The sequence below is a fragment of the Aptenodytes patagonicus genome, chromosome 19, assembly GCF_965638725.1.
Source record: "Aptenodytes patagonicus chromosome 19, bAptPat1.pri.cur, whole genome shotgun sequence".
In the NCBI taxonomy this organism is placed as follows: domain Eukaryota; kingdom Metazoa; phylum Chordata; class Aves; order Sphenisciformes; family Spheniscidae; genus Aptenodytes; species Aptenodytes patagonicus.
This window is the reverse complement of record NC_134967.1, coordinates 1,015,104-1,037,522: the sequence shown is the minus strand read 5'-3', so window position 1 is coordinate 1,037,522 and position 22,419 is coordinate 1,015,104. Positions and strand designations below refer to the sequence as shown.

General features: G+C 55.6%; 1 protein-coding gene across 4 annotated transcripts; it reads right to left on the bottom strand.

Annotated features, from left to right (window-relative positions):
* Positions 1-5,679: 5,679 nt before the first annotated feature.
* WNT4 (Wnt family member 4) lies at positions 5,680-21,203 on the bottom strand. 4 transcript variants are annotated; one of them, XM_076356090.1, is made up of 7 exons: positions 21,073-21,134; positions 18,908-19,162; positions 18,722-18,802; positions 9,377-9,612; positions 7,066-7,197; positions 6,553-6,695; positions 5,680-6,328 (listed from the first exon to the last, which is right to left on the bottom strand). In XM_076356090.1, exons 4-7 carry the CDS (start codon positions 9,522-9,524, stop codon positions 5,861-5,863), a joined length of 891 nt encoding a protein of 296 aa, XP_076212205.1. In that variant the 5' UTR covers positions 9,525-9,612; positions 18,722-18,802; positions 18,908-19,162; positions 21,073-21,134; the 3' UTR covers positions 5,680-5,860. The 4 variants fall into 4 exon arrangements, with proteins under 4 accessions (XP_076212205.1, XP_076212206.1, XP_076212207.1 ...); XM_076356091.1 differs by having other exon boundaries at positions 18,908-19,124; positions 21,073-21,124; XM_076356092.1 differs by lacking the exon at positions 18,908-19,162 and having other exon boundaries at positions 21,073-21,119.
* Positions 21,204-22,419: the final 1,216 nt, after the last annotated feature.

The window sequence follows — 22,419 nt, the reverse complement described above, 5'->3', positions numbered from 1 at the left end:
TGCAACGCTGCTTGAGAGCCTTATTTTGGAAAGGGCTGGAGGCAGTGGTGAGACCTTCTCATGGACTGAGTTTGGCTACCACCCAGCTCAGGGAGGCTGGGACATCTGAAGAAACAGGATATTGCATTTTCCAACCCCTTCTTAGTATGCCTTGCTGTAATAGCTCTCACTTGTGGTGTGCATGTGGAGGAGCTCACACGGATGTTTGTGCTGTCTTGCCTCTGCTTCGTGTGGCCGCAGTTACAGGAGCAAAGCTGCAATAGTGCAACAACTGTCCTAGATCAGAGCTGGAGGAACAAGTGGGCTTAACAGCCGGTCAGGGTTTTTGGGTGGGTTTTTTTTCGCACTGCTGATTCTAATTAAGGCTTGCAATTTGTGCTTTTGGAGGTCTGGAAGGAGAGGACCCCTGATGTATGATTTAGCTGCTTTGGACCAAGCGTCTGGCATTGAGGCACTGCCCAGGGCAGGTTGGGGATGTGCAGTGGTAGGGAGACTCTTTGCAGTCACCCAGCCAACATGCCTTGCTCATGCTCTCGAGGAAATATTAATGGTCAGATTTGGGATGGGGCGAGGAATGTCTTGCCAGGTCAGGAGGCCAGCCTAGGGGAGCTTGTGGCTCCTGAGTTCCGAGCACTGGCACAAGGATGGGGCTTGTGTGTGGCCACATCTGTGGGACCCCTGAGGAGGGGCTCTGCAGCTGCAGAAACGTCCCAGGCATACCTGCGAGAGATGAGGAGGGGAGCGCCTGGTGCAGGCGCTGCTCAAGCAACAGATATTAGCATGGTCCAGCCTAAATGCTGAGATGTGGGGCCTGATCCTCAGCCTGGCTCCTGCCCCTTCTTCCTCCTCCGCCTGCACAGGGTGTTATGATCCAGTCTAAGGCAGGTTGCACAATTTATTTTCCTGTACTTAAAGCAGGATTTTGGCAGTCAGGGTCGGGAGGCCTCTCTGAGGAGCGCTGGCTGGGCGCCCTCCCGCTGTCACGGGATCATGCTGCTGTCAAAGGCTCTGCTCTGCTGGGCGTCCTTCCGCATGGCCTTCTGCTGCAGCTTCGGGGCTGATGAAGGCAGCGCCTGGACGGCCAAGACACCCCTGACATCTTCAGCAAGTGTTGGTGGGAGCAGTGGTCACCTTAGCATGGGTGCTGTTATGCCGGACTGAGGTGAGACCCATCTTTTCCAATTCCCATGACGTGGCAGCTATAAGGAGGACCCATCCTCTTCTGCCATCTCCCTATGCAGAGAGACGCCATCCCATCCTTAAAGCATCTTTTCTCAGTGGTCCCAGGCTCTTGTTTCCTGCTGTCTCCATCACCTGGCTTCCCTACAGCCGGCTGGTAAATTCATGTGGATAAAGGGAGAGCAGGAGATACAGGAAAATTATTGTGGTCACCACTGCAGGAATATGCAGTAGGATTTGCTATTACGTTCGCTGACAGTGTAAGGGAGGGAAAGGATGAGAGTGCTAATTTGTGCTCTGCATGAGCACTATTAATGTCATCCATGGTGATTTAATTGCTTTGCGAGGAGAGCGGCGGGTGAGGCTGAGCATGCCCGGGGAGGGAGGATGAGATAGTTGGGAGTGATGACAGTGTTCATGGCCAATAAAGGGCACGGAGGTGATGTGGCCAAAACAGCTGGAGAGAAATATCAGCTCTGCCCATGCGCTTGGCCGTGTCGTGCTCAGACCGGAGGGTGGAGAGGTGCAAACGTGAAGCCCAGAGCATGGAGTAGCTGAGGTTGAAGGTACGTGACTCATGGGGTGGGTTTTCCAGGAGAAAAGGTGAAGAAAAAAGAAGGAGCAGAAGATGGTGGTGAAGTTGGGAGTTTGGGGAATGGGAAAAAACCATGGAGTTACCCATCCGCTGCAGCAGGGTGGGGAGGACTTGGAGGGGATGTCCTGTTATTGCCACGATGATCTCGAGTTGGCAGTGGGACATCCAGGAAGGTTTATGAGTGGGAGAGGTCGGGTGGAGACATCGGCCTGTGAGTCCTCGGAGGAGAGATGAGCTCACCAGGGAGAGGGTGTTGAGGGGGCCGAGGAGGAGGACCGAGTGCCGAGCCTGTGGGGCTGGCATGGGGCGAGCGTGTGGAGGGATGCAGTGGTGGGGAGGGGCTTAGCGGGATGTTCTCAGATGCATGGGGGATATATGGGACAGGCTGAGTGGGTGGGGGGCACTGAAGGAGGAGGACATGAATGTCTTGCTCCGTCCACGGTTGCAGAGAAGCTGGCACCTCCCTGCACCTTGTTTCAGCATGAGGGTGAAGCATGTTTTGTTTCACCACCACGCTGGGAGGTGGTGTGGGGGAGTGGAGACAGTCCCTCACCTGGGGCTGAAGCTGGAGTAGGGAGGGGAAGGGATGGAGCGGGGAGGTTGTGGGGTGGGATCCACCAGGGGAAGAGAGGAGCCGTTTGAAGGAAGGGTTTTTGGGAGGCTTGGGGCTCACTTTCTCCCATCCTACCATCCTATTTCTGCAACAGCTGTTGAACTTAAAAAAATAGCCCTCAATCCCTGCCACCCATGGAGGCCAAAGTGAGAGAAGCCATTTGTTTTACCATGAGCCCTGTGGAAAGGTGAGCTTGGAGAGCACAAAAACGGAGAGCTATGACTAAAGAAAGGAGACAAAGCAAAGCATTAGTGCAGCTTGGACCCAGCCAGCAGCCTGTGCTGAAGTGAGCAGCTTTGGACCATAGGGAATGGCATGAAAAGGGTGCAGCTGAGTGCCCCCGGCTTGTGGAAGGACAAGGGACAAGTGAAATGCACTGGCTGGGGGCAGCTTGGAGTGTGCCGGGCATCTGGCACCGCATCCCCTCCCAATCCAGCACCCCGCAGCACAGGGATGGAGGCAAGAGGCGGCAGGTCTCTGACTCTGCATCTATGGGCAGTTCTTGCCCCCTCCCATCTCAAACGCACCTCCAGACCACTGGCAAGATGTTTGCAGCAGCACACGTAGCAAGTGGCCCCTTGGCTGCAGGCAGGGGAGGAGAGCACTGTTTTAAGCAGATGAATATCAGCGCCCTCTCGACAGGAGGAAGTCTCAGACTTACTGAAATCTAAGATAAGTGGCCTCTTAAGCCAGCGGTGTGTCAAGTGGTTAAGGCAGAAGATTAGCGAGCAAGCTCTCCTTCCACTGATGGGAAAGCAGGGATGCAGCCTGTGGTCCAAACACCAGCATCTCCTGAGGAGACAGGAGGAGGGACAAGGACAGCCTTAGTGTCCCCTTTATACCATCAAGAGGCACCACCTGGGCACCTCTCCTCCTAGCTAAGGACTCTCGGGAGGACACCAACAACCGTTAGGTGTTTGCAGCACATGCTGGTTTTACACTGCTCAGTGTAGCCTGATTGCTAGGAGGAAAGCCCGTGGCTCATTCAGCACAAACTCATTATTTAATAGACAAAGTAAATATGAAAAAAAGGCATTTTCCCCCCCCTCTGGTGCTGAAATTTACAGTTGTGAGAAGAGCCAGAGCGCTGTGGAGCCGGGGTATCTCCGAGTGACATTTACAGGGCTCAGCTTTCATCACAGCTTGAAAAAATCCCTTGCGCAGAGATTATCTCCACACTGATCTGGATTGTCTTGTTCAGCTTTGGCCCTCATCCTAGATGGACAACGAGCAGAAAACTTGGCCAGTGGCCTGAGGTCTGTGGCCTCCTCTGCATGAGCTGGGAAGAGGAGGAATAGTCTCCAGGGTACTTGAGAACTTGCAGCCTTGGGGGGCTAAAGAGATGGAGCTGGGGGGTCGAAGCTTAGTTCCTCCCCTGAGGATTTAATACTGCACCCTTGGCCAACCAAGCCATTGAGAGAGGCAATCCCTGCTCTGCGCTGCTCTGGCGAGGAGATCTCTGGTTTGCATTGAAGTGGATCAACCCACAGTGGCTCCACCTCGGGGTCTCCCCTGGGTGTCAGTCCCCCCGCCACCTGGCACCCTTTGCTGAAGGTTTTTTGGAGCTGGGGCCAGGCAGGCAGGAGGGAGGCAGCCGGGGGGCATTGGGGGGATGCCTCGATGCAAAGCTCCCTCGCCCTGCTCTGCTTCGAGTCAGTTGTCAGCAGCCTTCCAGCCGGACGGTGTCTGGAGACCTTCCAGCGACCACAGACTCTCCCCCAGCCCATCACTGCCACAGCACAGACGGGATTTAACGTATGTCTGCACGTTCCCCCAACCTTTCCCCTCAAGATGAAGCAAGGAAGAAAAACAAGACTGCAGGTTTGCAAAGACCCACCCCAGCCCAGAGGGTGATGGTCTCAGCTCTGGGCTTTTCTGGACCACGCGGGGAGCTCTGAGCTTGCACAGGAGGGCTCAGCAATGCCACCCCATGCCGACTCCTTGCCGTGTCGCGGGCAGATGTTCCTGTTGGCTTGAGGTGCCCTTTTGAAGTTTTTCTCTGCTCCCTTTTTGCCTCTCGACTCGCAGACAAGTGGGTGAGAGAGAGAGGAACCGGTTCGCTTTCCACCTCCCCTCGCAGTGCCCCTCTGCTTATTAGTTCTCCAAATATTTCGTCCTGCAGCCCGGCAGCAAGGACTCTGCACTAACCCGATCCCAGGCAGAAGGGAAGCCGGAGTGGGTAGGACAGCGCGTTATCCTCATGGCATCGCTCCAGGCCAGCCTGCGGGGAGTGAGACAGGGCAGCTGGGGCCCTGCTGCACTAAATCCCAGTGGTCAGGGCACACATGGCAGCATCCCTCTGGCTCAGCCCTCCTCTCCTGCTGCCCAAGGGTAGCAGCAGAGCATGAGCAGTGCCTTTCCCCCCAGCGGCGTCTTTCCCCCACCCCCAACAATTGCTCCACTTTATACTTTTGCTTTTCTCAGCAGCCAACGGGATGGGGACTGTCCCCAGAGCCCTCACCGGGTGTGGAGAACAGGCATGTGGAGGAAGAAGAGGAGACCTGGTTGTGGGATGCTGGTGAGCAAGGTGGGGGCAATTATGGCACAGAGGAAAAGAAATCCCCTGGGATTTCCTCCCATCAGTTCCCAGCTCCCTTAAGAGTCACTGGATTGCAAGTACCATGGCCTCTGTGGACCCTCTTCACAGTCTCCAGTTGAACAAGATGCTGGAGAAGTGAGGGGGGGAAGGGGGCTTGCAAGGGGAAGGGGAGCATGGTGGGAACATTGCGTCCTCCGACAGCCCTGGGCAGCTGCTGAGGAGCTTCTGTAAATCAGAGTGGTCACTGGAGCGGCTCCAAAATCCATCCAACGCCCTGGAGGCCATCGAGCATCCCACGACAAAGGGATGCAGGAGTGTCCCACGTCCCCCTCATATACTGATCACCCTGGCTGGGCTCTCCCCACATTGAGCTTAACTCCTGGGGACAGTGCCACCCCGTCACCATCTGCCCATCCTCTGCAGTGCACCTGGCTGCACACGCTGGCTGCACTCCATCCCCTCCCGAGGCTCAGCCAAGGCAAGCAGTGCTCTGGGATGCTCAGTGCATGCCTTAAACAAATAAAAATAACTGTGATAGAAGATACCGAGTGCCTAATGCTAGCCTCGGCTTAAACACCTCCCGTTTGCAATGCTCCGGACTCAGCAGGAGCTCATCCGATGAGAGCAGACATCACGCAGGTCCCCAGCCAGCTGCCGAGAGCAGACACATCCCTGCTGGCACAGGACACCAAGGGGCTCTGGCTTCAGCAATAAATAAAGCAAACAAAACAAAATAAAAAAAGCCAACAATGATCAATTTTTTGAAACTTTAAATATTTTTTTTCTTTAAAATCTGTTTTCCTCTGGGCTCTGTCTCTGTAAAGAGCTGCGCTCTCCCTGCAGCGTCTGGGTTACTTCCTCAGTCCTGGCCGTGGGGCAAGGGAGAAGCAGGGTCAGTTAGAGAGGGGGACGGATGGGCGCTCCCCTCCGTGCATCACCGGCACGTATGGATTTCCACCACCCGATGGCAGGGTTTGCACTTGACGGAGCAGCACCAGTGGAATTTGCAGCTGCACCTTTCCACAACCTCCACTTCGTCCGTATGAAAGCCCCGGCCGCAGCACATCAGCTCGCAGCCATCGATAGCCTTGGAGGTCTTGTTGCACTGCCGGCCGCTGGTGCCCAGCACCCCGTTCTTGAGGTCGTGGTCACAGAAGTCGGGACTGGAGTCCAGGTAGACGAGGTCCTCGTCCGTGTGCGGCTTGAACTGGGAGTTTTTGGGCACCAGCACTTTGGTGGATCCGATCTCGCTCTGCTCGACCTCCGTGGCACCGTCGAATTTTTCCTTCAGGACATTGCCCACTTTGCGGAAGGGGGGCATGGCTTTCCAGCACGTCTTGAACTCGCACGAGCCTGACACGCCATGACACTTGCACTCCACCCGCATGTTGTTCAGGATCGCCTGGAGGAACAGACACAAGAAACGAGATGGGATAGTCAGCTTGGGATGGACACAGCAAGAAGGCTGCGACATACAGGGTCTGGAAGGGTTGTGCAGAAAGCGATGCTGATGCGTGTGAGCCGATGGGATTAAATGAAGCCAAACAGGCTCCAGCAGTGGCTGCAGACCCCAGCTGGGATGCTGCAGAGCTGCGCCGGCTGCCCAGGTTTCCCCCTCACCATTACCTTCCTCCCTGCCTCGTTGTTGTGGAGGTTCATTAACGCTCTGTTGGAAGAAGCCCCTTTGCTCCTCTCGCGGACGTCGACGAAGGACTGCGAGAAGGCCACGCCGTAGGCGATGTTATCGGAGCAGCCCGACCACTGGAAGCCTAAGGCAGAGAGCACGGATGAGACACATAGAGCCAGCCTACCTTGGTCGTCCTCTCCAGCCCTGCTCTTGCTAAAATACAGCTGACCTGCCCCCTCTTCTGTCTTGCTACCCACTAGGCTGGGCTGCCTAGGGGACTGGGGAAGCTGGGGAGTGTGGCCCTGGGGGGGAACATGGACAAGCTGCTTTCTGTGTCCCATGGTGATACTCCCAGATGCCTTTTTGAGGGACTCACGTAGACTGAGACTTTTTTTTTTTTTTTTTTTAACTTTTACCTCCTTTCTGGATGGCTCCAGAGAGTGGGCGTTTCCATGCTTGGCCATTTTGCATCCCCACTCAATTGTCCCATCCCCCTGCCCTTGCATGCTTACCCTGTGGGCTGCCCCCCTGCACCGTGCGGTCACATCCACACTTGTCCAGCTCGCCGCTGCTGCAGGCTCGGGTCACCGCGAAGGCCACCCCTGCCGAAGAGATGGCATAGACGAATGCTGCCTCCCGCGTCCCTGCAACAGCACAAACGATGGTGGGAAATGTGGCAGCAAGTCTGAGACATGCACGAGGGCTTTCTGGAGGGCGTGCAGCCAGGTGGCCAAAGGCCCTTGGTGGGCTGTTGCGTGTGTTTCCGCTCCTCTTCCTTCTTAATGCTGGTGTTGCACATAAACCCCCTTGAAAAGCTGGTCTGAAAACTGGCTGTCGGCAAAACGTGCTGTGCAGAGCTATCAAGTCAAGCCCTTTGCTCCATCTCTTCCTCCCAAGTTGGGGTACCCCATGCAGGACACTCATCCTCCCCACTCCCAGGCATGCTCTTTGCCTAGTGCCAAGCCTGGACCAGTCTCAGCAGAGACACCTTGGCTCTGGGAGATCGTTTGCAGGAGTGAGAGCCCTGTCTCGCAATAGTGAAGGAGCTGGGAACTGCCCCACAAGGTTAAAACCACGAATGCTATGGGCAGATTATAACCTGGCAATGAAGGAGATGCAAAGGCTGTAGTGCCAATGTGGGAAGAGCTCTCCAGAGCTTATATGGAGAGACTGTCTTGCCTGGTGCTTGCAGGGCACCTCTGCCATGAAATCTCTCCTGCATCCAAAATAGTTGGCTGCTTTCCACATCCTGGAACATCCCCTGCAGCTGCAGATCCTTGCCATACTCTCACACAGGGTCCTGTAACTCCCAGCACCTCCCAAACTACCCTGCAAAACCCCAGTCTGCTCCCAAAGCGCCTTGCAAAACCAGGCTGGTCCCCAGGATGCAGCCCCTTCCCAGCTCTTGCATCTACCTATGTGGTGCCACACGGTTAGGAAGAGCTTGTTTGGGAAGTCAGGGGACATCCCTGGGCATAAACACACAGGGCGATCAGCTCTTGCAACACCCAAATCCCCACTGTCCTCCAAGGCTGGTTGAGGTGACAGCCCCTCCGTCTCCGAGCAAGAAGGGTTGGCATTTGGGGTAGTCCCATGCTAGGGGTAGAGGGGGGCATGGCTTGCAAGCAGACATTGCCCCAGCTCGCTGGTCGGACAGAGGGCAGCTACTTTGGTGGTCGCAGCCCAGACTTTGGTGGCCCAGCTGTAATCTGGCCCGGGCAGCAGTGGCTGGGGAGGACCAAGCCAGCGCGGGGACTGAACCGCCTCCAAGTTAATCGAGGTTAATAGTAGGATCGTGTTGGTCGGTTTGTGCTGTGGCTGCCTAAAAAGAGACGACTTTTAGTTTCTGGTATTTCTGGTATTTCCAGTCCCTGAACCTTCACAAGAAGAGATCTTCACCCCTGCATTGAGGGGAGGAAAGTCAAACAAGGAGCCGGGGGGGAGGCTTTGGTCTATGGGTCCTGGGGTGGGAAGCGAGACGGTGCATCAAAGATGGTAGTGGCACCCCAGGGGAGGCAAGGGCCACTTCGGTGGTCTCCAGGGGTTGCAGAGGGGCTTTCCCCTCCATCTCCTCACCCCAATGCTCTGGGTCCTTGCTTGGTTTGATCACAGCCCTGTGCCTCTGGGACGCCTGCATGCAGCTGGGATTGGAGAGGCTGGGGGCTGCCCTGGCCATAAATCCCCCCTGAAGGCTGGCAGCTGGGTGGTGGCGGGCGATGATTCTGCCCTCTGAGGGCCCAGCCACCGTGTGTTTTACTCGCATCGGGCGGCAGAGGGCTGTCCTCCCAAGGTCTCGCCCACAGATGGCTCTGCTCGAGAGCAGTGCGCCAGTCTGGCAGCAGTCACCGTTTCGGGGCTGCCTGGAGATGAGACCAAATAAATCCAGCATCCCGCTGCAGCTATGGCTTTGCGGAGCGAAGCTCCTGGGCTTGGCGGGGCAGAGCTTAGACTGCAGGGTGACTTTAGGGCCCTGCTTCAACTTGGCATGTCCTTGTAAAAGGTCCAGGCTCTCTGGATGCCCTGGGCTGGTGCCTCCCTGCGATGGGCACCTGCTGGGTGTGAAAAAGGTTTGGGAGAGGAAGCACCCAGCAGCTGCAAGGAACTGCAAGGTCTGGATATGCTGCCCCTAATACAGTCAAAAGAGCCCTGGTGAAATGCCCAGGGAAGACCTTGGGCCCCAAGATCCAACACTGGGTCGTTCCCTACTCTCCCCAGCCACTGGCTCAGGGGCAAGCGAGCAAAACCTGCCTGCAGCTCACTGGACTGCTGTCATAGCCATTCCCCTATGCAGCAGCACCCCAGGCACGCGTCCTCCCGGCTCACCTTGCGTTACCACCTTGCCAAAGACGGGCAGGGTGTCCAGTGTGGAGCAGTTCCAGCGGCGGTTGCGGAACTGGTACTGGCACTCCTCGATGGCCAGCTGGGCTCCGCGCCGCACCGAGTCCATCACCTCCAGGTTCCTCTTGCACATCTGCACCTGGCGCTGGATCAAGCCCTTCAGCTTCTCGCAGGTCTCCTCCTCGGAGATGCTCCCCACTGAAGACAGCTTCGCCAGGTACCTGCCGTGACAACCAGCACAACTGGTTAGGAGGCAAGGTTTGGGGGAGCACGAACCCATGTTCAGCTGGGACACCCTGCACCACAGAAAGCAAGGAGACCTAGCCTCTCATCCTCTCCATAGCTGATACCTGGTGCCCACCTGGGGTCACCTTAAATGTGCCACTGTGGTGGCTCCACAGGATGTGTTTTTGGCTGGCAGAGGGCAAGCCCAAGCAAAACAACCATCCCTCTGCAGCCCGGTCCCCTGTCTCTCGGGGAGCCCAGCTGCTGGCTCCCCTTTGCCTCTATTGCCTGCAAGGAAGATATTTTCGGCGTTGTCTGAATGTGCCCGGTCAGGTCTCCCGAGTACCGGCACATCCAAGTGCTACTAGGAAAAGCCAGAGGTCTCTGAAGTCAGCCAAAACAAGCAGGACAGGCGCTTGGCTGCCAGCTCCAGCTCCCACAGCGTGGCTGTGTGCTCATCACCGACAAACATCACCCTCCAAACCACTTCCCTCCTGGAGCCTGCTTTTAGCTCCCCCGGCCCCCAGCAGGCAAGGATGGCCTCTGGGAGCTGCCAGGTTTCCTGTCACTTGGGATTCAAGCAGGACTTGAAGTGGGGAGGACAGAGTCAGGAGCCTGCCGTGGGCAAAACCGCACACGCTGGGCACCTCCTCCACCAGCCCAGCTGGTGAACATGGCCGTGAGGTCTTTGCTGACCTGGAAACGACTGGCCCTGCATGGAGGTGACCACGTGCTCTGCTTTCCATTGCCCCATCCTCACCAGAAGGAGTTACAGAGCTGCTCTCAAGTGACAGCATTAGGAGGAAGAGGAATCTTACCCTTTTGGGGCAAGCACCCTGCAAGCTCTTGGCATCTCCCCACCGAGCACATGGGCACAATGGTCCATCCTGCACGTCCCAGTAACCCAACCCACCACGCCCTGCATGTGTGCATGCTTGCCCGTTTCCCAGGTTCATCCTCCTGCCCCAGCGTCTGGATCCCAGAGGGGTTTTAAGATAGACATGCACAGCTCGGTCAGGCTGTTGGATAATCCCAGATCCTCTATCTGTGCCTGTGCCGGCACGCACCTAGCTGAGCTGTCCCTCCTTCCCATGGCTGCTGGCACCCATTTTAAGTGACGCTGCTACCGGTGGAACTCCATCCTGCCGTGGAGAAGGGAGATCCCTACACTGGAGAGGCAAAACTCACACTTGCACCCGCTGACCACACCGAGCTTTAATGTCCGCAGGAATCGCCAGCATCAGCTCACGTTGCTACCTCGTCTGCACCAAGAGATGCGAGTACCGAGCAAAGGCTTTTTGGAAACCTCATTCCTTGACTCTGCATTTCCCAGCCCTACAGAGCTTGTGGGTTTTTTTTGTTTGCTTGTTTTTTTCCTCCTCCTCCCAAGTTGCGACATCCTGCTAAGAATTTTTCCTTTGAAGCCCTGCTCGCCTCTGAGAAGTGACTGTGCAAAAGTGGCTCCTGCTCCCTGCCTGTTCCCATGTGTCCCAGGAGCCAGATCTGCTGACTTCAGCCACAAAATCAAGTTGTCACAGCCTCTTCCTCCCATTAGCCCTGCCAGTTTGCCCCAGGAGGAGAGAACAGGATTTTCTCTTCTGTGCATCAGCAGAATTATTCACCAGCTTGGTTTCACGCTTACAACTGGGGGGCCGTGGGAGACGGTGAGAAAGCTGGCTTGGCTTGCAGTGTCCATGGGGAGTCTGCATGGCGAGCCGTCAAAAGCATTCAGCTTTCCTTGTGCATGGAGATCACTTGATGCAATGCCTCTCGGACAGCGGGAAGTGGCAGGCTGCCGTGGTTTCAGAGCCAAGTTCTTTTCTAGCCTTTATACCAGCTAAGCATCTTTGCCCAAGGCTTTCTGCTCCTCCAAGGGCACAGCCCTGTTTGCAAAGAACCGGCCGTGCAGCTCCCTGATGCACACGGCTGGCTTGGAAACCCCGCTGTGGCCAAACCCAGGGCTCTCGCCTTTCTGCTGGCCCCCGCACCATGCAACGAGTGTCCTGGTCCCAGTGCTGCAGTCCTGGACACGGGGTGTGACAGTTGCTGCTCCCGCATCTCACTGCACTCGGCTGACCCAGGATGAAGGCAGCAAACCACCTTTGGGAGCTTTGAGGATGGTTGATGCTGAGCAAACCCGGGGTGACTGTGACAGCCCTGTCCCCTCTCAGGTCCAGCCATCATTTCAGTTTGAGCATGGAGAAGCTGACGCACAGTGAAGCAGTGAGATTCATCCCAAGGCACCGTGGGTCAGTTGATCAGCTTTGAGCCTGGAAGCCAAGAAAACCAGATTCTGCCTCCAGTACTAACCCCTCGTACTGATTTGGCTTTTCCCCCCTCCTGCAACTTAAGCTGCATTTATCATACCAGGGAACCAGCTCCTGCAAAGCAGCGTGGCCGGTCCTGTCGGTGAGTCAGTGCCCAGTCCGACTGCAGGCACCTTGGCAGGAGAGAGCCGTGCCGCAGGTGTAACAGCTATATTAACATCAGCTCTGCTCAGGATGGGGGCATCATCTCCTTTTCTAATACATTTCCCAGCTCGGTGGGTTTCTCCAGGCAATGGGGAGCTATAAATTCAAAGCACACATGAAGAAAAGCGTGACAAGAGTCTTTCAAGCCTTTCCAAGTAGATGCGCCTGATAAGATGCCTCCCCAACAAGCATTTAATGCTGTTTGGGATGATAAAATGAAGGCCAAGAATGCTTCAAAGATAGGTACAGCTCTCCAAGAACAGGTCTGGTAATTTGTTTTGCAAGGCAGGCAAATAAGATGAAGCTATCCAGAACGGTGCTCTGGCCTCTCTCCCCCATGACAGGTCCTCTGTATGCCATCATCCCTCCTCAGCCCATGCATGTCTGCCTCTCCTTGGGGGTGGAGGCAACTGTGCCTAAAACGCCATGGCCCCATCAGACTGCCAGCTTGCTACCGGTCTCCTACATCCCATGAGTACCATCACTGCTTTCCAAAAAAGGCACTGGGGGGGGGGGGGGCGGGGGGGAGGAGGCGGCTCCCATCCTGGTCCCTGGTCCAGGAGGGATCCAGAAGTTGAGTCAAGGATGTAAGGAAGGACCTTTGCTGAAGGACCTCAGCTTTGAGGCTTTCACATGGCATCTCTCCACACCACATTCAGGGGCACCGGGCAGGAACATCTCACCCTCCTTCCCCTCTCTGGGGCAGCTGAAGGGCGAGATAAGAGCTGGGAAACGTGCTCTGCCCTCACCAGCACTCAAAGATGCTTCCACCCTGTGACTCACAGTGTTTCTCAGGGCTGTGGAGCCTAAGCAAGGCACCAAACCCATCTGCAACATCCTACGGTCACCATGGAAACCTGGCTCTAGCACTGCGCCTGGTCCTTAATGAGGACCTTGCTCCAAACTTCTTTTTCTGGACTGAGGTGGTAGAAACCACAGACAAAGTCTTTGTCTACCTGCACACACAGCAAGACAAGCACAACAGGAGGAAACCCAACAGTTCCTGCCCTCTGCAAGGTCTCGGTGTGATATCACATCTCGATTGCCGTGCAGAGCTGCACAGAGCTCTAGATTATGACTTAAGTCTCACACGCATCCTCAAAACAGCCCTGCTTGTGGAAAAAAACCCAAATAATGGCATATTTTCTTCCTTTTCCAAGATTGGGCAAAGAATGTTTCAAGGGGTAAGCTGCTGCCCAAGCCATTTGTTCAAGTTTTGTCTTCTTGCTTCGTCATGGCATTTATGTTTCTTTTCTCCTGCCTTTAAATCCAGACGAGTCACTCACAGAACAAGCTCCCTTTTAATAAACGTCATTGATTTAACACAAAACTGACGGAAAGCCCTTCCTTTTTTTCCATCCACAGTATATAGATCAAGATTGAAGCCCCGTAATTTAAGCAGCTGCAGTTGATCCACCCTGCAAGATGGCAAATAAGGAAACCTCAAATCCAGGGAGCTTTGAAAAGGCAGGGAGGGGTGGGGAAAGCCCTACTTAAATAAAAATGATCATCATAATTTCAGGATGAAGAATAATTGGTGGAATGACAGGAAGACATTGGAAGAGCCACAGTGGTTGGCAGATAGAGCCAGAAGGAGAGGGGAGGGGATTCCCTGCCGTGGGAAGGTGTGGAAATTTGAGTCATTGACAAATTCTCAATAGAGGAAGGTCAGGGAAGATGTAGCAGATGTCTTGGAGAAAGCAGAAATCTCTGGTGTTTCTTTTATTTAAACAAATGAATTTCAAGTGTGAGAACTCTTCGTATTGTCTCATTTTGGGAATATTTTCCTGAAGATGGTAACAGTTGGACTCAGGCCAGTGGTATCACTGATACATCACTCAGAGATGCTGAGAAGTCAGATGAGCTCAGAAGCTTCACCTTGTTCAGCAAACACTCGACCTGCCTGGGATACCTGCCTGGCCAAGGCCACAAAAGGCTTGCTCAAGTCTTAAATCGCAAAGATGCTTCAGCTCTGCTCCTCTCTGAGAGGCAGCCTCTGAAAACATCCTCCCTGCTCACGGAGGAGCAAAGTCAGCCTGGATCAGCAGCGCGTCTCTGTGCCTCTTGTGGCTGGATGTATGGGCAGCCAGTGACTCAGGGTTGTACTTAGGACTGAGACTGCCTTGTGCAGACAGGTTTCTTCTGAGGAAGAAGAAAAGGCTTGTTTAGGATGGAAAAACCAAAAGTGCATGAAGATAGACAGATAGATGCACGCAGAGAGAGGTACCGACCAGGCACCGCAAGGAGCCATCCTGCAGCTATGGAGAAGGGGATCATCTTTTTCTTGTTGCTTTCCCCTTCCAAGCAAAGAGAAGGCAGGGAGACATGTCCCAGGGTTGGCAGGTCAAAGGATGCTCTAGGTGGGCCAGAGAGCCCCCATGCTTTCTCATGGTGTCCCGCACTTGGCTTAGTACTGGTCTCCCTGTGCCAAGAGGGCCAGGTTTGTAGGTACTACCCATATCCTTGGCATGGTTCAGCAGGTCTGCCGACTTGGGCATGTTCCTGGCAGGATCTGCTGGAGACCTGCAACCTGCAAGGTTGCCCTTATCCAGCTGATGGCTCTGCAGCAGGACGTGCCCCTCCCAGAGACTAGGCATCCCCCTCCTGGGATTAGGTATCCTGCCTTTCCATTCCTTCTAAGTGTAAACCATGATTTACAAAGTCATCGTCTGAGAGCCTGTCTGGTTTCTTCCCAGGAAGAAAAGCAGCTCTCTGGCTCAGTCCTTCCTGTCACAGTTACTGCACGTTTCATCTCTTGGCTGAAACCGTGCTTTTCACACCCTAATCTCCACCTCCAGTTAACAGCTGCCAAAACAGTCTCCCAGGAGGAGGCATTGCCACGCTCACCATTACCTGCCTACAGGCCTGAGTGTGCAGCTCCACCGCCTGAGCTCAAAGGTGAACCTACAGCTCAAATCCTGTCCCCCCACACCTTGGACCCTGCACCTAACACCACGTGCACCTAGCAAACACCCATCTACCCGTGCACCAACCATTGGTGGTGGCCTGCCTCCCCCATCGCAAGTCTCTGGGGACAGTGAGATGGCCCGGCTGCTGGTCCCAAGCCAGTGCTGCTTCTTGGCTTTCTGGGCATCCAGGGGCAACATCTCCACTTTGTGATGGGGAAGACCAGGGTGGAAGCTGGGAAGATCAGGATGGAAGCTGGGAAGACCCTGGGAGCAGCATCCACTTTGGAAATCTGCTTTGGATGTGTAGGAAATATTCTTTACTTCCTTTATAGTCAATAGAAGTGACTCCTGGGCTCGAGTACAACAGCAATGCCTTGTTGCAAGAGGAGGCAAGTGCAGGCCACCGGGCTGAGCGCTGTGGGAATTCCCCTCATGCAGCACTTCAGGCTAGACCTGGTTGGAGAAAATCTGATGAGTTTTTAGTTTCAATCAGAATTTGCAAATACGTGGCGAGAGAAGCCTTCTGCAGGATTAGTTTGATCTCGCCCAACTTGCAACAGACCTCAGGCTGCTCTCCATCGGCCAAGATACTCAATTAATTTTTTCCCCAAGTAATTTCATGAAAGCACAATACTGGCTGCAGTTCTGCTGAGCCAGCCAGATCCTGCACGCCACCTTCCCAGCTGCAAACCGCAACAGCCCATGGCAGCAGCTCCTGGAGAGCCTGGAGGATGCTGTCAGGGGTCACCCACAGGCATGGGGGGCAGACACCCTGGGGCTGGAGCCAAACAAAGGTTACCCGCACTTCGTATCCAGAGCAGAGTCTGTCATTTGAGCAGCCTTGGACGACTGAGATTTTCGTGGATTCACAAGGCTTTCAAGCTTTAAGAAAAAATCACCAAGTATTGTAAGAGGCAGCGTCGCTGCACTTGTAAGGAAATACTGAAGAACCTCCTGGAAACTGTTAACCTCCAGGATTGCTCAGCAATTTCATCATTTTAAGAAATCCCAAATAAATGGCTAGAATTAGTTTCTCTCCATCCGCAAGGATGAATTAATTGAGAGGACAGTAGCTCTCAGCAGAGTAACGTAAACATTTTTTTGCTTCAATGCGAAAGTCCAGTTCTGACCCATGGAGTCATAGCAAACCATTGCAAAAAAGAAATCTGCTTCTTGCTGTTGCTCGTATTTGGAGCTGATCCAATTCTGCACAACCTGGGGTGCAGGGTGGTTTTATCTCAGTCATGTCCATCCTCCCTAGAATAAGGCTCTGCTACTAAAGATGGGGGAATAGTTTTATTTGAGGCTTCCTTAGGAAAAGACAAAAATGCCCATAACCGCTGAGGAGCCAGAGACCACGGATCCCTCCTACACCCTGGCAGACGCAGCCCTGAAGTCTTCCTGACAGACAGGACCAGAGCTCAGAGACAAGCCAAGCTGGCTGGAAGTCCAGCGCCAAGACTGGCAGAGGTCTCTCGCCTCTGCAGGATGCAACCCTTAAAGCCAGTCTATTTTCATTGCTGAGCTAAAATTAGCTGGTTTTGTTAAAAGTTGCAAGACTTACAAATATAAATGAATAAATAAAAATTAAAAAATATTTCCATTGGAGGCTGCCGGTTTAGCTCTCCCTCCCCACGCCCTCGGGGAACGGGTGGCACTGGTTGCATGCACCAAACTCACGAACCCGGCAGGATCCCCAGAGTGATGCAAAGATGCTCTGGGCACCCCAAAAACGGAGGGCGATTCATCCACCCCCGCAGTGGCCGTCAAAGCAAGGAAATTCTCCATCAAACCCAGTTGGTGCAATCCGCCATCCTGTCCGCCAGAGCAGACGTGACTGGGGAACCTCCTTGATGCTGTCCTCGCACCAAAAAACAGGAGCGCAGGGAGGGGAGCAGGGCTCGGCAGGAGCAGCTCTGCCCTGCAGCTACCTGCACCTGCCGAATCAGCGCCGCGGCGGCACGGCATCCTCCGGGAAAATGCTGGACCGGTTCCTCGCCAGGTGGAAAATGGGAGGGTCGCAATGACAATGCAGAGAATCTTGTACAAAATTCAACCAAGCCAGGCTGAAGGCAAAGCGAGCTGTTCCCACTACCAAAGCTGGGGACACTCACCTTAAAAAGAATCAAGCCTGGTTTAAAAACAGAGATGCAAGTGTAGGACCCAGGTATGCTTCTTCCCAAATCCTCTACGTTGCACAATGACCCAACCTGGCACAAAATGAGTGTTCAGGCTGCGCTTGCAACATCCCCAGCTGGCAGGGATGAGCACGGAGAATCGGTCTCCGCATTTGCAAAGCACCTTGTGTGTCCATGTTCAGATGGAAGGGGGCCAGAGAAACCCAAACTCCTTTTATCCCTCCCTCTCTAGCCCTCGAAAGTGGTTACTATTAGAGAGCAGCTGCTTAGCCAGGCTTGTTTGGACACTTGCAAGGTCTTCAAGCTTTCCCAGAGTGCTCAAATTCAATTTTTTTAAAGGATTTAAAAGCCCATCTGTGCTCCTGGCCCTTTAAGCCAAGTCTCAAGCCTGGATGGAAGTTTTAAACCCCTGTAAATAGGGGGTAGACAGAGCTGCTGGTGGCACACCCTGCTCTGCAGCAGCATAACCGCATCTCAGACTATTCAGCGTCCATATGGAAAGCCTCCTCCAAAGCCAGTTTTAGCTGCAAGAAAATGGAGAGAGACTGTAATGATTCCCAGATAGCTTGATAACGAGGGGCCTCACCCATAAAGGACCCCTGCCCTGTTGTATCCGATGCTTTCCAGGCACGGGAATGGACTCTCATCATTCAAATCGCCCAAACAGCTACAGATCAGAGCAGCCCCAGTGCCATGTGCAGTTAGTGGATGCTTACATCCACACCCCACTTTGCACATTTTCTAGTTCACCTCTTCAGGTGGACTTCCCTCCCTCCAAAATAGACAAATAAATGAATAAATAAATAACTAATGACTGCTCGCCCCTTACGTCCCACTGAAACCGGAGCCCTGCGCTCCCATGCCGGCTTCAGAGAGGTGCTCATTTGGCTGAAACCCTCTACAAAACACCCCCAGCATTGGGATTGTTTTGGACCGCTGAGAGAATGTGCTTCCAAATTCAACCACATTACTCCAAATTCAACCACATTACTGCACGTGCAGGTTCAAGAGCTGAATCGAGTCTGTGAAATGCGAGTTGCTTTGGAAAGTAACAACTCGGCTATTTCCCCTGTATAAAGCGCGTCCCTGGACTGCTCCAGAGATAAAGCAGAAGCTGGAGGGACCTTCCTGTGCACAACCAGCGAGATCTAAAAGGCACTAACTCCAGCCCTTTATTTAATTTTACAATTCTGTGCCTGAAGAGGCAGGAGGAAAAGATTTAAAACTCTCTGAGCCTCCAAAGGCAGGAGGAAAAGCAATCCCGAGGCTTTCACGAGAAGGGGGAACAGCATCTCTTCAGACTTGGAGAACAGAGGTTTTCTGGATAGGCAGCAAGCCAAGCAGCGACTCCCAAAACTCAAGACGCTGAGAAAGCACACCTGAGGTTTGCTTCCTAACCAGAGAGAAAGTAGCTTGGTCTGTTTAATGAAAAGATTTGGCAAAGTCCCTTCCAGCTCAATGGTCGCTGTAGCAGAGCGATCCCTCCGAGAGACACCTCCACCGTCTCCCTTTTCTATGGGATGGGGTGGCTCGGAGGACACCGTTTGCATGGCCAAAATGAGCCCTTCCCCACAAAGCCAGGCTTACAGAAAACCTTCAGCTCAAGTGTTGCAAGCAGCGTCTCTCCGAAGCGCCGGGGGAATGCGAGTCCGGACAGGTTGAAAGAAGCTTTAGGGGGAAAAAAAAAAAAAAGTCACAACTGAGCTTAATCACTAATCCAGCAGGTTTCTGGAAAAGCAAACTTCACCGCGCGCTGCCACCCAGCGCACACACCTATGCGCAGAAATATGCACCCGGCGAGGCTGGATCCGGCCCCGGTGTGCTGGGCGCGGGCTGGCAGCACCCGGGCGGCTCTGTGATAAAGCAGAGCACGCCGGAGCCCACACGCGTGAGGCTTCGCGAAGACGTACGAGGCACACTCATTCCTCGAATATCTGATAACTCCTGGGATCCTTCTAACTCTGTTTATTGCCTCCGGCAGCCTTTGTTTCTGATGTGAGAAGATAAACAATGGGAATTGTCTTAATCCTAAAGGCAAAGAATAAAAAGCACTGAGCGGGGGACGATCCTTTTATCACGATACATTTGCAACATCAAAAAAGTTGACCCCCTTCCTTTCAAACGCACTGAAATGTATCTGCTTTTCCTCCCCTGTTGGCAGGAATGAGCCCTCCGCTCTCCCGCGGCCAAGCCCCCCGCGCCCACCCCTCGCTTCGCCAGCACAGACGGCTGCACACAGCCCTCCCCGTCTATTGCGGCGAACCACCCCTCCGCCTCGGCTTCCCAAATACGATCCCAGCTGCGTGTGGCGCTGGGGACCGGGGGGGTCCCACCTCTGCGCATCCGCGCCGGGTGGCTTGTCGACCTCGCTCATGAAATCCCCCTTTGCTAGGCACTTTCCCATGCCCGTCCCGGGGCAGCTGAGGCTGCTCCTCTCCAGGGACCTGCCATCATCCCGCAGGGCTTCCTCAGCAGGACTTTCTCCCTGCAGGAAAACCACTCCCACAGTTCCCAATACACCTTCACCAGAACCATGACAGCTTAAAAGACCACCTTGATAGCTGCTATGATCCACCCACCACTTGCCGGAGACGCGTGGCACGCAAGTCGCTCCATCTGGCAAAGGAGGAGGGGAGGAGGACTAAGTGCTAACGCATCCCCAGCAGCTACCGATGGGCGAGCACCTTTTCCCACAGGCAGGACACCTGGAGAATGCCGCTGACCTGGTGCTTTCCCTGGGCGTAGGGAGCATCCTCCAAAACCCACCCACGTCCCACAGTCTCCAGGGAGCCAAATCTAAAGGCAGGAGAGACGGGAGCCGTATCCGGATGCGGAGAGGACTCCTCGTGTAGGGGGTGTGCTTGTGGGACCATGCCCACCTGGGCGCAGGTGTCAGGAGAGGCACAAGCCACTCGGGATCTTTCATGCTGACAGCCCCAGGGACTCCCCACCTGGCCGCGGCATACCTGCCCTTGCTGATGGAGACCCAGGGAGGTGAGACGGAGGTGGCTCACGTTCCCAGCCTGAGAGTGGGTCCGCTGAGTGCGTGCACCGGCAGCTAATTAGCTCACGGCAGCCGGCGGCGCTGGGAGCAGGGGAAGTGCCATCTCCCACCAGACAAGATTAATTAGGAGGAACCGGCGCCTTCGTTCAAAGTTATGTGGGAAGGTGCTGTCATGCTCCATCCCCTCTGCCCCGGGGGGGGTCTCCCCAGAAGAGAGTCCCACCGCCTTGGCAAACACACAGGAATTTTCCAGAACGATTTCCGCCCCTGTTTACCTTACACATTATTTCAGTGTTTGTTCAGCGGGTTCCCAATGTCACCGGGCTCCTCTGTGGCGTGCAACAGCCCCCCGCCACCCGTCCTCCTGTTGGGAATGGGGGTCCAAGGCACGGGCAGCCCTGCCCGCCTCAAATCCCCCGGGCCGGCACGCTCGGCCACCCCAGCCCTGCCAAATCCTTCCCTGGACCGCTGGCCCTCGCGCGGCACCTTGCCAACCCCCGGGCCCTGCTCTGACCCGATGCCCCAACCTCCGTCCTTCCCTGGCGTGGTCCGGATTTATAATTTAAGGACAAAAAGGGGACGGGAGCTCGATAACCAGCCCCCATCCAACCGGCCTCGATAACACGCCCGAGCGGCTGGGGAGGGTTGGCATCCCCTGCAGTCCACCTGCCCGGGAATGCAGGCTGCGACCCCCGCCGCCACCGGTTTGGGGAGTCAGCAGGGACAGCGAGTACCCGGCACCATGGGGACAGAAGCCCGATGCCCCGCCGGGTACCGAGCAGCATCGTTGCGGGGGGTCGCGCCCCGATGCTGTCCGACCCCGGCGGCACCTGCTCCGCTGCCCCGGGCGGTATCAACAAGTGTCGTCGTCGTCATCGTCATCGTCGTCGTCGTCGTCGTCGGTTCCCCCCCCCCTCGCCCCGCGGCTACTCACAGCCAGTTGCTGGCGTTGGCCGAGAAGGTGGCGAGGATGATGAGCAGCAAGGAGCGCAGGAAATACTCCGGGCTCATCCTGGAGGGCAGGCAGGGATAGAGCGAGCGGAGCCGGCGGCGGCAGCCCCCCCACCCGCCCGGGGCAGCCGCCGCCGCAGGTGGGCGCCGGGCAGGAGCGGCGGCGGCGGCGGGCGCTGCCCGGTGGATGCGCCCGCGGCGGCCGCCGAGCCCGACTGTCAGCTCGGCCGGCCCATCCCGGGATGGAGCGGCGGGCCGGGGGCGGGCCGGGGGCGGGGGCAGCCCCGGGGGCCGCCCCGGCTCCGCCGCTACCTGGGCGGGACCCGCCGCCGGGGACACCCCCGGAGGCGGGACGGCGGCGGGGAGGGCACCGGGGGGCTCTGCCGGCGCCCCCTGCCCCGCTGCAGCAACCCCCCCCCCCAACCCCCGCCCCTCGCAGCGACCTCCGCGACCCCCTGGATGGGTTTGGTGGGTGCGGTGGGATCGGGGCACGGGGGGGGGGGCGTTTGCTTCTCCCTGGAGGTGCAGGGAGAGGTGGGGGCATCTCGAGGAGGGGAGGAGGGGTTTTTCTCTCGCATTTGATGCTCTTAGGGTAATTTCCGCGTGGCTGTGAAAAAGCAGAGCCCTCGGGATGGGGCCTGGCGCTGCCTCGGGTTTCCGTATTGCTGGGAGCAGCCTAGGCACCGCCGAGACTGCCTTCCCCATTAACCACCGCCCGTTCGATCGGGAGGGATTTCCCAAATCCCAGTTTCTGAGGATTCACTGTAAATGCCAAATTTTGGCATTTGAAAATTCACAAACGAGGAGAGAGGTCTGGGGGGGTTCTGTCGTGAGGGAATAGTGGCGAGAGCCGGCAGCAGGGACGAGGTTGCAAAGCCTCTTGGGGTCTCTGCAGGGCTGCCCCCGTGGAGAGCAGCCTGCCGCAGTGCTCTGGTGACGGGCTCCAGGCTGTGCATGTGGAGGGTGATGCTTGACCAAGCGTCGAGGCTTAAATCCACCTCTGAGGTTGTCTAGAAAAGTCAGCTCTTGGGAATCCCAGGAGCTACTAGCGGCGTGGCTTGCCCACCCTGGAGGCCAAAAGATGCAGTGGGGATCCCTGCCTCCTCCCCCATCCACCATGCCTCCATCTATCCCCAGCGGTCCATGTGGACACAAATGACTTGATTTAAAGCCAGGAGTGACATGAGATGGCTGCTTGGTGTGAAATCCAAGATCCCAGGCAGCCAACAACCGTGCACCAAATCTCCTCCTGACAATGTTGTTAGTTAGGTCCATTACTGAAGCCTCTTGCTACCATCTCTAAAATCTTGCCAAGCTGGTTTGGAGCTAT